General features: G+C 41.6%; 1 protein-coding gene across 5 annotated transcripts in view; it reads left to right on the forward strand.

The window, feature by feature from the left end:
* Positions 1-15,103, forward strand: part of MORN1 (MORN repeat containing 1) — a 125,221-nt gene that overhangs the window by 10,906 nt on the left and 99,212 nt on the right. For all 5 annotated transcript variants that reach the window (XM_079987021.1, XM_079987020.1, XM_079987018.1 and 2 more), the window contains exon 6: positions 265-352. In XM_079987021.1, coding sequence (XP_079843147.1) covers positions 265-352 — 88 coding nt within the window. The remainder of the gene's footprint in view (positions 1-264; positions 353-15,103) is intronic.

The raw sequence follows: 15,103 nt of genomic DNA on the forward strand, positions 1-15,103 counted from the left end.
TACTCTGGATTCATTATTGTCGCCTGAGGCTCAAGTTGCCTCAGTGGCGTAGAGTGCCTTCCATCATTATTATGTTGCATGCTGCTATGGATACTTTTAGTAGATGTGAAGGATATAGATAAATAAATTACCCGTTAAATTTCAAACTTAACCAGCAGCATTTCTGAGCCAGCTACTATTTCTCTCTTGGTCATCTTGGAGTAAGTATTTATTTCTTGAATTCTCAAGCAACCTGAGAATTTTCACCTTCTTATTTGTTTTTAGAAATGGGGATGAGTTTGAAGGAGACTGGATCCTGGACCAGAGACAAGGTCACGGAATGCTTCACTGCGCCAATGGAACTGTATACGAGGTAAGAGCGCCATGAGAATCCATACAATAATGAGATCTTTCCTGCCTTCTGGTTTCAATAGACGGCCTACGGGGCCCTTTGTATGGCTTATAGGGGCATCTGTACTGTGAGATTTCTTACAAGAAAGTAGCACTGAGCTTCCTTACCTATTGCTCCCTGTTCCAAAGCTTCCCTACATTCTTGAACTTCATCCCTGCCCTCAGCCTGTTCTTGTGCAGGTTTTTACCACCACCCAGACTTCTAGCTTTTTCTTCCCTCACAGAAGTTGGACTGCAGCTCTCTTAAATTCCCTCAGCATCTGAGCATTCTACCATATCTTCTCATCCAGTCAGTGCTGCTGGCTTCAGACTGCATACTTTTTTAATCAGTGGATGTCTTTTTTAAATAGCTGAATAACCTAACTGAGTTTGTTCTCTAAAAGTTTCAGCCCGGATAATTTATTTTAAAATTTGAATTGTATTTTCATAGTTTTCTAGATCTAAATATTGCCTGTTTGGAACACCAGTGTGATCTTGCTGCCCTTTGGCAGGCTTACATATTGTATAAATCTCTTTATTGCATATTTTGGTGGGATTGCTGCCCTTAGCAGTTTCTTAGGTCTTTTTCCTCTTTCTTTTTAAGATACCTCCCCCCCTCCCCCACTCTACCTCACCTCACTTTTCTGAATATTCTGGTATGGCTTGTCCTGTTGCATTGCTCAGAGCATGCAGAAAGGCCATTCATGCATAATAATGTCGGAAATTAAAAAATGGGCACCTGCTGATTATCTGTCTGTTAAGATGTCAGATGTGTTCAGAGATTGTCTCACATGAATCTAGCCTAGTGTATTTGTAGCTAAGCAGATAGAATCTTAATGGTAGTTGGTGCAGTTTAAAATCTTCTGAAATCCATATTTTTCTTGCTCAGCTGGTTTGCAGAACAGGCAGCCTGCCACATACTAAGAACACTCCACAACCTATATTACTGGCTACAATAGAATGGTTCTTTCAAGCCTAATTTGAGCAGAAGCAAGGGAACTCTGTGGGCTCTATGGAAGGCATTTGAGGGCGTTCATGCTTCATGGGCGCCATGTTGGTGACCCCTTTCTCTGACTACTGCAACAGATTGCAAATACCCTAACCATTCCAATACTTTTCTAAAAAGAAAGGTAACATTTGTCCTATTTTATGGAGGACAGTCCTCTATTTCAAAGAGTCATAAATTTGTTTTTTGTTCTCTTTAAATCTTGTTTGTTTGCTTGTTTGTTTTAGTTAACAACAAGCTTCAATCTTAATATGTTAATTTTGTCATCAAAGCACAATCCCATAATTTATCAGGCCAGTCCTTTATCAAAGGTAGTATTTGTGACTTCTGTTTACTTATTTTTGCATATACAATTCTGGCTGCATTATCATATAAGCAGCCAACCCTCTATATTCACCTCTAACAAAACCATCTAAATAATATCATAAATAAGAACACTGAAAAGAGTAACATATCCCATTATCTTCTTCATAATTTTACTGATCATTTTCCAATAGGTTAGGGGTGGGGGTTTTTTGGCTTTTGGATATTGCCTACAAATATGAGGGAAGCTGCCTTCTTTTCTTTCACATTGGCAACTGAACTCTGGCTAATTATTTTTTATTTTATTTATCATAACTGGAAAAATGTAGCCTGGTGAGATAAGCTTAGAACAGTTTTGATACCTGTTATCACTGCTCTAATGTGAAAGTGTTCTTTTCAAAGGAGGGGACGCATTACTATTACTTTTCCTCATGACAACAAATGTTAAAATATTGCCCTGCACAACATCTTTATATATAAACATATTATTATCTTTCCAGATCCTAATTTTTGAGCTAGCATGGTGATAGTGGTGTACTTTTAATGCTCAATGTCAATCCCATTGACTTAATTAGATTAGAAAAAGATCTTCTTCCCCTCATAATGCAGTGTGTAATGTTTCTTAATCAAGACTTAATCCATGGATGCCATTTTGAATCAAGAATGGCAAACAGAACCTTTCAAAACTACACAGATTTTAGCCACTGATTTTAAAAAAGAATGGTGTGTTGTTGTTGTTTTTTGGGGGGGTGGAGGGGTTCTTAGAATTCCCAAGCCACGCCAGGTACGAGGCCGCTAGTAATAACATAGTTTTAAGTTAGGAGCTGCCAAACCCTCCCTCAGCTTTACATAATACAACACAAATGCCTTTTGGAAACAAATGGTATTTGAAGGGGTGTCCTGTCCAAGTCCAATTTGAAGAGAAAGAACCATCAGAAGAGGGAGCAGCAATCTGCACAGAAGGAAAGGCAATTGCTAGGGTGGCCGTGTGTCCTACTTTATAGAGGACAGTCCTTGCATCTGAAAGGTTATCAGAGGGCAGTCCTCTTTGAAGGGTCTTGAACTTTACCATCAACAATTCATAGCACTTGGACAGCAGACAGCACAGGCACACAGACCACCTGGTCATAGTCTTCCCCACTATGGTGAGATGCATTGTGTTTCTGTTTAATTTACGGTAATTATTTCTAAAGTTGTAAGTGTACACATAAATATGTCCTCTTTTTTTGGTGATGAACAAGTGGCCCACTCTACACTTCTTGTTTATAGATGAAACTTTATTCTGCTTCTGTGATTCTAAATTTTGTCATTTGTAATCCAGATATTTTGATCAAACTTGAAATTGTTATCCACCTTGAATTCACAAAGAAAAGCAGAATAGAAAAAAATGTTAAATATATGTTGCCTTAAGAATATTGTGTGTATACTACTCTTTGTGTATTAGAGGTTTGATAGTTGTGAAATATCGTTAACCAAAATACTGTCTTTGAAATCGTGTTAATTGGTGATAAAGCAGGAAGGTCTTTAGTGTTTCATTGCTTTGCAAAATTACATGCAGCTGGTTCTGTACTTGTTTTCTACCACTTGATGGCTCTCTAACATTTGCTTTTTTAAAATGCAACTTATTCCCTCTAAGGTTTTCCCTGGCCACGCTACAAAGTTGTGGCTCTAGGCTTAGCTAGCCCAGGAGTTGCTGGAAGAGAGAGGGGAAAGGGAATCAAGGTCCAGCCAGAATTGAGGCCATTGCGGGGACCAAATAACCAGCACTTCTGGGTGGAACAAAGAAACGGCCAGCTTTGTGGAAGCCTGTGAGACTCAGAACTTGGTCTTGGCTGGCTGTGTGCAAATCTTTGCTTCCCTGCATAGCAGGCAGGATCAGAAAAGGCTCGGATAACATTCCACTTTAGGGGAGGAGAAGACTTTTGGGACTTTTTAGTTTTTAAAAAAGTAGATTGCTGTCAAGAGAGGACACACTGGAGGCTTGGGGTTCTATCCAGCAGTTGACCCATGGGAATTAGTGGGCCCAAGTCATGCCTATTAATTTCAATTGATCTACTGGCTAACGTTGGGAATCGCTCTCCCTTTCTCTCTCTCTCTGTCTCTCTCCTTTTCTCAGAATTTGCCTCACCTGCTTAGCTGAAACTACCCCATAGTTAACCAGTGCTTGAATTATATTATTTTTAAAGCAAAATTTATATACTGCTTAATAATATCTCTAAGAGGTTTTTATGAATTCACATGAAAATATTAATTAAACAGACTTTAAAAACAGCATACATTATAAAATATCAAAATACAGATAAAACCAACAGTTTAAAAAACCCAGATATACATAATAAAATTATATGCCTGGGTAGGCTTTCCTCTAAGGTGTTAAAAAAGTGCAGTATTCCAAGGAATAGTTGCTGCCAGCCAGAATAGACAATATGGACCTAGAGTAGGAGTGGGGACCCTCCATCCCATCAGCCAATTTTGGTCTGGCAGGGGTCCTAGTTTGGCTCGGGATGCTCCCCACCCAAACGATACCAACCTGTCCTGCCCCTATGTGACATGTGATATGTGACATGTGTGGAGCTTGTAGAGATGTAGCAGACATGAAGTCCCTGCCCATCAGTCACACTTCAAAGCACCATCCCTTTGCAAGTCATGCAAGATGCTTTGAAGGCCCAGTCGCATCAGGTGATTGACAGGCGGGTGGCCCCACCCACCTGTGAAGTTTTCCTACAAGAGGTAGGGGAAGATGGTTCCTTGATGGATAAGGAATCTGACCTGTAAGCATCTTCCTACACAGGCTGAATTTAGATATTTCCAAGCATGATGCGTGAAAGGGCTACCAAAAACTGATATTTGGTATTCCCTCCAGGAGAGATTGTGGGTAGTCGGGGGCCTGCCACATACTAGAAATCTAGTTTCTTCTATTTCTTCCTTTGCAGGCCAGACCCACCAGGAAGTCTGGGGTTCTGGCAGTCTCTGGTAGAATGCCATGCATAACATGCATATAGGCAGTGCTTTTTTCCAGGGGGTACTCAAGGTTATGCAGTACCGGCACCTCTTTTGTTGTTGTTAAAAAGTGTGGCACTTATTGCAACAACTTCATGGTGAGTACGGGGGGGCGGGCGGGCGGGGAGCACTGGCTATAGGTAATGAGTAATACAGGGCTATCTTCTTCATTCCAGCCCTGTAGAAATGAACACTTTATATACATTAGAAAGTGTGATGGCTTCTTTTATAGTTGTATTTGGAAAAAAATAATAGCTATGACACATTTTCCAGTTTTGTTTGAAGCGGCAGGACATTACTCAGTTAAAATTAGCTCTTGTTTGCATTTATTTATGTTATTAAAGATTCAGGGGATTGAATGTTCCTAGATCTGTTAGTCATCCTATTTACGTATTCTACAACTGTGTATATATGTGATCTAAAGCTTCCTAAGTCTGCCAACAGCAATAATCGTTCAGGATAATTGAGAGAAGCTGATGCATAAAATGCTTCTCATTTGGACATTATCAGTTTGCTGGAATAACTGAAGAACAAAGTGCGTGAGGCTGATCTTGCTGTTGGATCATTGATCTAGCATCTTTCTGTGCTTAACAGCTTGGAATCTGGTGGAGAAAATAGGCTTCCTGAGAAACTTTTATTTTAAAATAACCCCTGCATGCTTCTGGTCCTCATGGTTACAGAGTGCGAAGAGCTTAGCAACAACTGTTGACTTTTTTTGTTTTTCCTCTGTTGGAGAAGCTATGGACAGGTAATATGTTAGTAGATTAAAATAGATTTCCAAAACACTGAAGTGCTGTATATAGCCGATACTTCTTTGTTTATAAGTAGGCAACCCATAAGAAAAACATAATGGCAGCTTACAATGAAATAGTTAAAACACCATAGGTTTATAAAATCATTAAGTACAGAACAAATGACTGACCAATGATGAAACAATTTCACTAAATATGCTTGATGAAACAAACACTTTCAGCAGGCAGCGATATCTTCTAGCCAGGAATAGCAAGGAGCCAGGGAAGTGCCAGTGAGCCCCCGCCGCTGAAAATTTGTTCCACCTCAAAAAAACACAAAAGTAGGGGTGGTGGCCTTGTTCTCCCTTTCCCTGCCACCTCCAAATTTGAGGCAGACTTTTGATGTGCTGAAAGTTCTGCCTAATACAAATCCTAGCTTCAGTCCCCAGAAAAATGGTATTTGATAGCAGCTTCAGGAAAGACTTTGTTCTGTCAGCATAGATAGCTGTGGGCTAAATGGGTGAGCAGTCTGGCTTGTTGGAAGAAGGCTGCTTTCAAAGTTTTAAATAGTTTTAAATAGCTCTACAACTTGTTTTCATTGGGAACCACTATTTTGGGAGTTGGGGAGAAAGGGCAGAATAAGCTCTTATGGTGCAGTTGTTTTCCTGCAGAAAGTTCTATTTTCAACCTTCTTTGAAAAGATTTCAGGAAGCAGTGCTTTTTTCCTAGGACCCTGAGGGCCACTGCCTGTCAGAGTCAGCAGTGCTGAGCTACCCAACCTGGTGCAATGCAAAGCAGCTTCCAGTGTGCCGCTAGCATAATTCAAAAGGTGCTAATGCTTCCTTCTCAAATCAGCTATTGATCGATTCATCTTCAGCCCTCTCCTGTTTGTTGTGGCTGTTTCTTCAGCAGAGCAGATAGCAAGACTTTTTCTCCTTAATCTTTATGAAAAGCTCCTTCCTTGCAGGTGGGAGAAGCCCATAAGGTTAGCCACCTGTTCCGTGTCGTTTAACAGGTGTATCAAGCAGCAGGCCTTCCTCCGGGAAAGAAGACAAACTAAATGCAGCCAAAACACACAAAGAGGCAGCAACAGGGAAAGGCTGCAGCAAAGCATCTGCTAACTGGAAACTCTGCTGAAGCCAGAGATTTGCATGGTGGCAACAGTGTGTGTGTGTGTGTGTGTGTGTGTGTGTATGTGTGTATTAGGATGTCATTAGAACAATTATTAGGGGAAGGGCCATAGCTCCATGGAAGAGCATGTTATTTTCATGTAGGAAATCTCACATTCATTCCCTGGCAGTCCTAGTCTTAAAGGGCCTCAGAGAGCAAATTTGGAAAAGATGCTGGGGATGCATTGCCAATTAGATTAGGCAGTGAAGAGCCAGGTCAACCTGTGGTCTGATAAGACAGTGTTGTATGTTTGTTTTCATACCCGGCTGTTGAATACCTTTATATAAAACACTCTTCTTTTCAAAATCGTTTTTGGGATAGGCAGTTAATACATTATAATTCCCTCTGATGGCAAACTCAGGTGGTCGAGTGCCTATCAGTTTGGAAGTAGAACTGGGGCACCACAAAATAAGGTAGTGATTTCTATACACTTGGGTGACTTACTATGCAGACATTTATAAGTCTGGAAATTAAAATGGAAAGCAAAGGAAAAACCAGCCCAACCAGAACCGTGGCCTCCAAAAGCCCGGCGGGGTGTCAGCTGGGGAAGAAAAACAGGCATGGTGTGAATTGGCCTTCTTGAATTGCTTCCATATCCAGATATTATTTATTTTCTGACCACAAATAAAATAAATACGTTGCAGAACATAAAAATATATGAGCTCAGATAAAAAGCGATGATGAGTTAAGTGAAATCACTACATTTAGGAATCTTGGAGTTTGTCATATGATTTTAAAAGTTAGAGCCCTCCAATGAAATGATTGACCAAGACTGTGAAGATTGACTAGTGAAAGATTGCACAATGTGATATATCAGAGTTCTGTAGTTTTGTGCTTCAGTCTACATTGAAAAAGAACATGAAAAACTGACTCCACCTCTTTGTTATTCAAAGGACAATATCTGCTACTTACAGAAGCTTTATTATATCCATCTAAAAAGTTTTGAGGGTAAGGCATTAAAGCATGCCAAATAAAAGGAAAAAAAGCTTCCTTAAACCAGATAACTGGTTTAAGCAAGGGTTAGAATTAAGACAGAGTGAATGGGGAAGGGAAGGACAAAGTCCTTGTAGATCAACATCTATTAGTCTGCATTTAACAATATGTTCAGCTTGCTCACAGTTCCTAGATAAAGGATGAGAAGGAAATAGTCCTGCTGAAACAATGTTTTTCCAGCAATTTCTTTATTCAATTCGTCATCATCTGTAGTACAGCTTAATCTAGAATAAGCAAAAAGAGTGAAAAATAAACTTGAACTAGTAACAAATTGGTTTAACTTCCATGACTTTTCACTCTAGAAGCTTGGAAAGTGTAGTTGGGATTGGGCACAAGTGCATTCTTCAAACATGCTTCACCCCCCCCCCCCCAAATACCCCAAATGGAGGGGAAAGCCTTGAAACAGCCCAGTAAGCATGTCCATGGCATGATGACTTGTGGGGTGGGGGGAGTAGGTAGGAAGAAAACTGATGGGGAGAAATATTCCACACTGTCCCAGTTTTGCTGCAGGGTCTGTATTTGTCTGTATATTAGCTCATTCCCAGCCTTCTTTTTTCTTTGTCATTCTTTGTAAAGCTCAAGATTCCATCATTCTAAGAAATACGTGAGGGCTGTTTCAGTTCTTCCCATTGAGCCCTGTGAGGCAGAGTTAAAGGGATGGATTCTGAAACGAGGCACACCCTGCCTCTTCTTGCCACAGGACTCTGCCGCCTGTGTTGTCCCCCATTTCTCCCACTTGCAAGCCTGGTCTGGTGTTTTCAAGGAAGGGAAACAGTGGCTGATCTGGTGTGATGGCCTCTGCCTTCTGCAATTCTAAGGACCTTGAAGGTTGTGGTGATACATCAGAATGAGGGCACCTGGGCAACATGTAAAACATACTCTTTAATCATCTGTATGGGGAGGGGTCATTGTTCAGCGGTGCAGCACCTGCTTTGCATATTATTATTATTAATAATAATAACAATAATTTTATTATTTATACCCTGCCCATCTGGCTGGGTTTCCCCAACCACTCTGCATGGCTTACAGCACAAATAAAAAAAATTGTAGCACATCAGACATCAAAAATTTCCCGATACAGGGCTGATTGAAGATTCCTGAGACTTTTCTGGAGGAGAGGGCTATCAAAGGCTACTGGTTATTATGGCTATGATCTGCCTTCACAGTTGGAGGCAGTAATGCTTTTGAACTCCAGTTGCTGGAAACCACAGGAGGGGAGAAGACCCTTGGGCTTAAACCCTGCTTGTAGGCTTCTCACAGGCATCTTAGTTGACCACTATGAGAACAAGATGCTGGACTAGATTGACCTGATCCAGCAGGCTCTTATTATGCTCTTAACCTCTGGGATGAGGTGAGATAAACCACCAGATTCATTTCCCGAGGTAGAATAATAGTGTGAGGTCTTTCACATTTGGTTGTAGAGGAGGCTGGACTTCCAAATGTGGTGAGAGAGGTGGCATTGTAAGATATACAATTGACAATTACAAAAGGTTGATAGCCATAAAGCAAGTGTAAAAGCAGATTAAAAACAGCTCCTTTACTGGTTAAAATGTATAAAAGAGGATCCAACTTAGGCTGGAAATGTTTAGACGAGGAGGGCTCGTTAATTCATTTGTGGCGGCAGTGCGAACTCACAAAAAAATTATGGGGAATGATTTATGAAGAACTAAAGAAAATGATTAAATGTTCCTTTTCCAAGGAGCCAGAAGCATTCCTGTTACCTATAATAGGATAGGAAATTCCAGATAAAGTAAAAAACCTCTTCCTTTACGCAACAGCAGCAACAAGGGTACTCTATGATAAAATGTGGAAGGAGAATTAGTCATCATGATGGCCAAAACAAGAAATACAAATAGAAAAACAGTGATAAGCGAGTGGGAACAACTAGAAGAGTACTGTATATAAAAAGAAGTGGTAAAAATATAAACTTACGTATGAACAGCAGCAAACAACAAAGACTGAAAGAAAGAGGAGGGAAAGAGTGGAAAGCTTAAGGAGTTGCAGCAAACCAAAGTTTTTTGGGTTAGGATGTCAAGGAAAGATAGGTTGGGAAGTCCATGCAAGGTGGGATAGGAAAAAATGTAAGTAACAGGAATAAATATAACTGATTGTAACTGAAAAATGCATAAACAAATAAAAAAAATGAAAGCGGCTCCTTTATAAAAAACAATTTCATACATTTGAAAACAATGCAAACATGTTAAAAATGATTCCACGTATAAAAATATTTTTTTTTAAGTTCCAATACAAATGCAGATATCCTCCACATATTGTGATGGGGTTATAAGAGAATTTGCCACTTTTAATCACATGATCAGTTACATAAAGTGACATCATGATGGAATAGTAAATATGCTTCACCACCCTGCTCTTGAACTATTTGGAGGCTGTGCAAATAATCCAGAATCTGCTGGCAGATCAAAGTCTATCTCTTGTCTGCGTCATCACACAATTACTCTCCCATTTAGGTACTTTCCAGTTCAACTTCCAAGATGGATCTCTCGTATGTGTTTTAGACTGTTGTGTGAGACCACTAGAAAAATATTTTAAAAATAAAGGCAGAGCAATGAGTTGACGCCAGATACTGTGGTTGTTTGGGCTCTGGATCAATCAAACAGAAGCTTAGGGAAATGATATGCTGTCAGAGGCATGCACAATGAGACTGAAGTAACCAAAATTAATTGCAATAAGAGGCATAATAGCTGCTCAGTTAGAAACAGAAATACTATCAATTAAGTGAAAATTGCTTCCTTAAAGTTAAATACATGTTTTTCTTGCCACTAATTTCAAAACACCTTTTCCTTATTTATAAACTCAAGAAGCCCTACACTGCCTGCCCCTACCTTCTCTCCCAACGCTCTTCTGAAAGAGAGCAATACCCAACATATACATTTTAAAACATTAATGAAGCCAAACTTAAGTTGTACTCCAGAAGAGAGCAATCTGTATAATCACCCAAAAAGTTACAAGAGGGGATACTATTTGCCATTTTTTAGCAGCAACAAAAATGTGCTCCGGGACTTTTAGAATTTACTGTGGATGGATATTGTCCTTAAGGGAAGATGTTTTCTAAACTAGCAAGAGTGGATGATGATGATGAAATCTCAACTTGTATGCCCCTTTTTCAAAATCAAAGCCCCAAGTGGCTCACAATCCATAGATTCTAAACAAACAAACAAAATCAAATAAAACAACATAATTAAAATCAAACATAAATTTGAGATTTAAAGAATCTAAAATTAAGAAAGCAGCATTAAGAAAAGCAAACTTAACAGCCAACATAACATAATCAAATCCCAGAAGTGGCCCTTTTCCCCTACTCTCTCCAATATCTCAGATCCTGATCAACCTCCAAGTCTTCTGCTAATGTAATAGAGTATTACTGTAGATTTACACTGCAGAGACCTAAGTGCAGAGACCTAAGTGCATTCCTTGATTGGCCTAGCCAAGGATTGTTGTGAGGACAAAGGTGGCAGGGGAAGGCGCCATAGTCAACTTCACAGCTGCTGATGAGCACTTAGGCTTCCCAATTTCAAAGAGGCGGGCCATTCTTCTGACAAGCCACTAGGTCCCTTCCTCAGAATCCAGCTTTCTACTTCCCCATCCACTGGGACCTCCTCTGTGTCACATTGCCCTAGCGGTCCCAAGTTCTCATTCCCCAACCCACTAGGACCTTCCTATAGGTTAGACTCTCCCAATTCGAGCTTCTACCATTCCTCATCATCCAACCCCCCTCTGCACAACAGCATGACACTGACCAGCCCTTCTGCAACTGACGCCTGCTAATACCTTGCTCTTGGGGAAAACACCTTGCCTACCTTTGCATTCTCTGCTGTGCTTCATCACAGTTTTGCTTCCTGAAGCCTACCTTTGGACTACCTCACTGGGCTTCAGCTCAGATTCTCTTTAGGACCCTTCATTTCATTTCATTTATTAAATTTCTATACTGCCCTTCATTCAAGGATCACATACAAAAATATAAATATAAACAAATATAAGTATAAAAACTCAAAAATATAGGATTGCCCTTGCTGCTCTCTTATTCCTCCAGGGTTTTGGCAGCTTCCTGTCTGAGCTTTTAGTTTCCCCCCACCTGTGGCTCTGGGACCAGACCAAGGCAGGGTCTTTTTCATTGCCTCCTACCTGTTTCGTTTGCTGGGATTGAATTTGGGATTGCAATAATTCAACAACCAGGCTATCCAACGGGGCTGAGAATATTAGAAAGCCAATTGTAGGCTTCTCTTGAACTGAACTACCAACTGCAGGCAATGGAAAATAAAGTGAAACTGGACTAAAGTAATTAGGGAACATTCCCAAATGCCAACAATAAATGTTTATCGGGATATAACATGAACCTTCTACATGCAAAATAGGTGCTCTGCTATGGAATTGCAGCCATTCCATCTCTGGAATCTACCTTTTATAGCCCAAGTTCAGGGCATGCTGTGGGTTGCAATCCTGACACATGCTTCTTTGATACTTCTGAAATCTTACATTGCAGTCTTCCAGCAATTGCTTTGAATATTGCATATCTATATAAAATATGTGTATATCCTATCTTTCTGGTCCCAACAGCAGAACCACCCAAGGCAGCTTACAAAATAGAAATCTAAAACCTGAAAGAAAAATAAATTAAAAGAGGGAGAATGGCAGATCAAAAGCACTCCAGGAGAGGGGGAGTGTTCAGAAATAGGGGCAAAGAGTAAAAACAACAACAACCATACAACAACCTGGTCAAATGCCTGCTGAACTCAGAACACCTTTACACAGTGACAGAATACCATCAGAAAGGAGACCAGGCACATCTCCTGGGGCAGGGAATTCAGGCCTCCGCAGTCAAAAAAGCCCTTTCATGTGTTCTCACCAAATGTATCTCAGGTGGGGTTGGGCATGCAAGAGGACCTTACCTGCTGACCTTAATGGACAGAATGAATCATAAGGAGATGGTTCTTTGGCTATGCTGGACCCAAGCCCCTTGCACACTCCCTGCTGCCTCTTTCTCAGCAAAGGAGCCAGGGATTGATATCACTGGGCACCTGCCGAGGCCCATTCCTCAGGAGGGACCTCACTTCCAGTCCCCAGAACCTCTTGACCATCATGGTGCTGCCCCTGGGAGAGCAAACAATGAGAAGAACAGTACAAATTTATGAGTGATGGTGTGGACTAGGTCCAAAGGGAGACACAAACAAATGAGTCACTGTAGCAGTGGCAAGGGCACAATTTGGAGTAGGAGCCCACTGAGATTATTTTGTTCATCCCCCCACCCTTGAACTGAGTAGACAGCTACTACTTGGAGTAGATAGCTTCTCTCTTTTCCACTTCCAACCCACAGAGCTACTGAAATCTTTCCTTCTGGATGAAGGGCCACTGTAAGACTTAGTTATTCACTCAGGGAATCAGTGACCAGGGATTTAGACAAACCAATAACTGTGCATCAAGATTCAGGTGTTTTTCTTTGAGAAGGACACAGCTGACATTCGCACATGCGTTTAGTCCAAATGTATTCCCCTGCGTTCATAACTGGCCATCTGGATTGGCTTCACAAAGTTGAAATATGCTCTGGAGAAGTAGTCCCTTTGCTTTTGGAGACTATTCTGGAGCAAATGTGTTGCGTACTTTGGCGTTAGTGATCTGTTAACACCTCTCTTGAGTTGCTCCAGGCTCTCTGATGGTTAGATTCTCTGTCCCACCCCCGGCTTAATCTCTAGCAGAGTGAAGTGAGTTTTCCACTGCAGCTCACAACTTGATTCATGTCAAATTGAAAAGCATTGCTTCAATTGCAAACCAGTTATTTACAATACACGCCTTTTATTTTGTGTCTTTTCATCTCCATGAGCAATGGGAAATAGCCTTACACTGGAATGGAAGTGTCTTTTTATCTGTAACTCAGTTGCCTGCCATATTCAGTAATGACGGGGTAATAAACAATGGTATTTAATGGGGAGAAGCTATGAACATTGGTATCTGCCTTATACAGTGTCAGAAGACACCATGGATTGAATCCGGGACCTTCCGCATGCAGATGCTCTGCCACTGAGCTCCGGCATTTAGACAGGGGTGCCTCTTGAGTCAACTTTGTCACTAGAGGCTCAACTCAGCCAGACCGTGTGACCTGAGGAACCAGTGCAAGCCTGACTGGCTCTGTAAAGCTGATGTTGTCCCAGGCTTGAGTCTTCAGTCTGAGCAACTTCTGCCTTCTAGCCACATAGACACAAACACACATCCCCAATCCAGAACCTGCCCACCTTTGATCACATCTCCAACCTCTGGTCCTTTTGTTCCTGATCTACTTTCTCCAGAAACAGACCCCCCTCCCCGCCATCTGCAACATGTGTTGGAGCACTGGTAAGGGCTGACAGTGGTATAGATGTGGCCTTTGATCTACGTTTAACTGGTGTCGGAAAGGACCAGATGGAAACAAAGGAAGGGTTGGTTCTAATTGGAAACCCGCAGCATGAGATAGCCAGCTAGCAAAAGGTTGTGGCTGCTCCCCCTCCATTTGGTGATGGTAAGTGGCTTCCTCCCACCCCCTTCCTCCCACCCCCAGCCCAAGAGCCCCTCTGTTGCTCCGGCTGTTCATGCGCTTGGCACTCTTTTGCCACACGCGACTAGCACGGAGGATGCTTTCAAGAATGTCAGCATTTGCAAACCTCTCTCTGTGTTACATCGCTAAGCAACTTTTAGAAACACTTGCCCCCACTCTTCTTGCCATCTGGGAGAAGAGGCTGGTCTAGGAAGCCATGCCAGGGGGAGATGGAGGAGGAGGAGACCACATTGTATTGGGGGGGTGGAGTAGAGAGGGTGATGCAAACAGTGAATAAATGTGAGAATTGGCAGGATATGGACAGTCTTTTTTTAAAATTTAACAAAAATTATGCATGATGACCATGACGATGCATTCTGGAGCAGTCCCCAGGTGGTCGTTTTTGTTTTTTTGCAGATTTGAATCACTCTTGTCTCAAGTGTGGCATAAAGCCGGTTTCCTACGGTTGTTCATGCCAAAGTAATCCAAGCAGCCCCTTAGGTTCTTCACTCTTGTGTCAGGAGTTAGGCAGGCACAGATTCTCTGCTTCCAATGCTACCATTGCTGCTGGTTGGATACTAACAGCTTAAGCTTGAGGTTCCTTGCTTGTGACCTAGGCAGAGAGAAGCCACCGGGTTATTCCTGTAAGCTTCCAGATTGACTGGCATGTGTCTGCCTCTGCTCTGGTTGCTTGTCGCCTTCCTAGCTGTGGGGGCTGGATGCTGTAGTGGGAGTGAGGGGAGATCCTAACCTTCATGTCTGATTTTTAAACGTTCTTCAGGGCAGGTACTTAAGTTAATTTTATTTGTACTGAAGTAGAACTGTACACATTGATCCTCCATTGCAATTTATCATAGGCAGCTGCCGTATGCGGAGTTGGCGCTTTGGTCCATCTAGTTCAGTTTTGTCTACACTGACTGGCAGTGGCTCTACAGGGTTTCAGACAGGAATCTTTCCCAGTCTTACCTGAAGGCGCCAGGGATTGCACTGGGGTCCTTTTTTTGCATG

Source organism: Podarcis cretensis (genome assembly GCF_951804945.1).
Source record: "Podarcis cretensis genome assembly, chromosome: 8".
NCBI classification, from domain to species: Eukaryota; Metazoa; Chordata; class Lepidosauria; order Squamata; family Lacertidae; genus Podarcis; species Podarcis cretensis.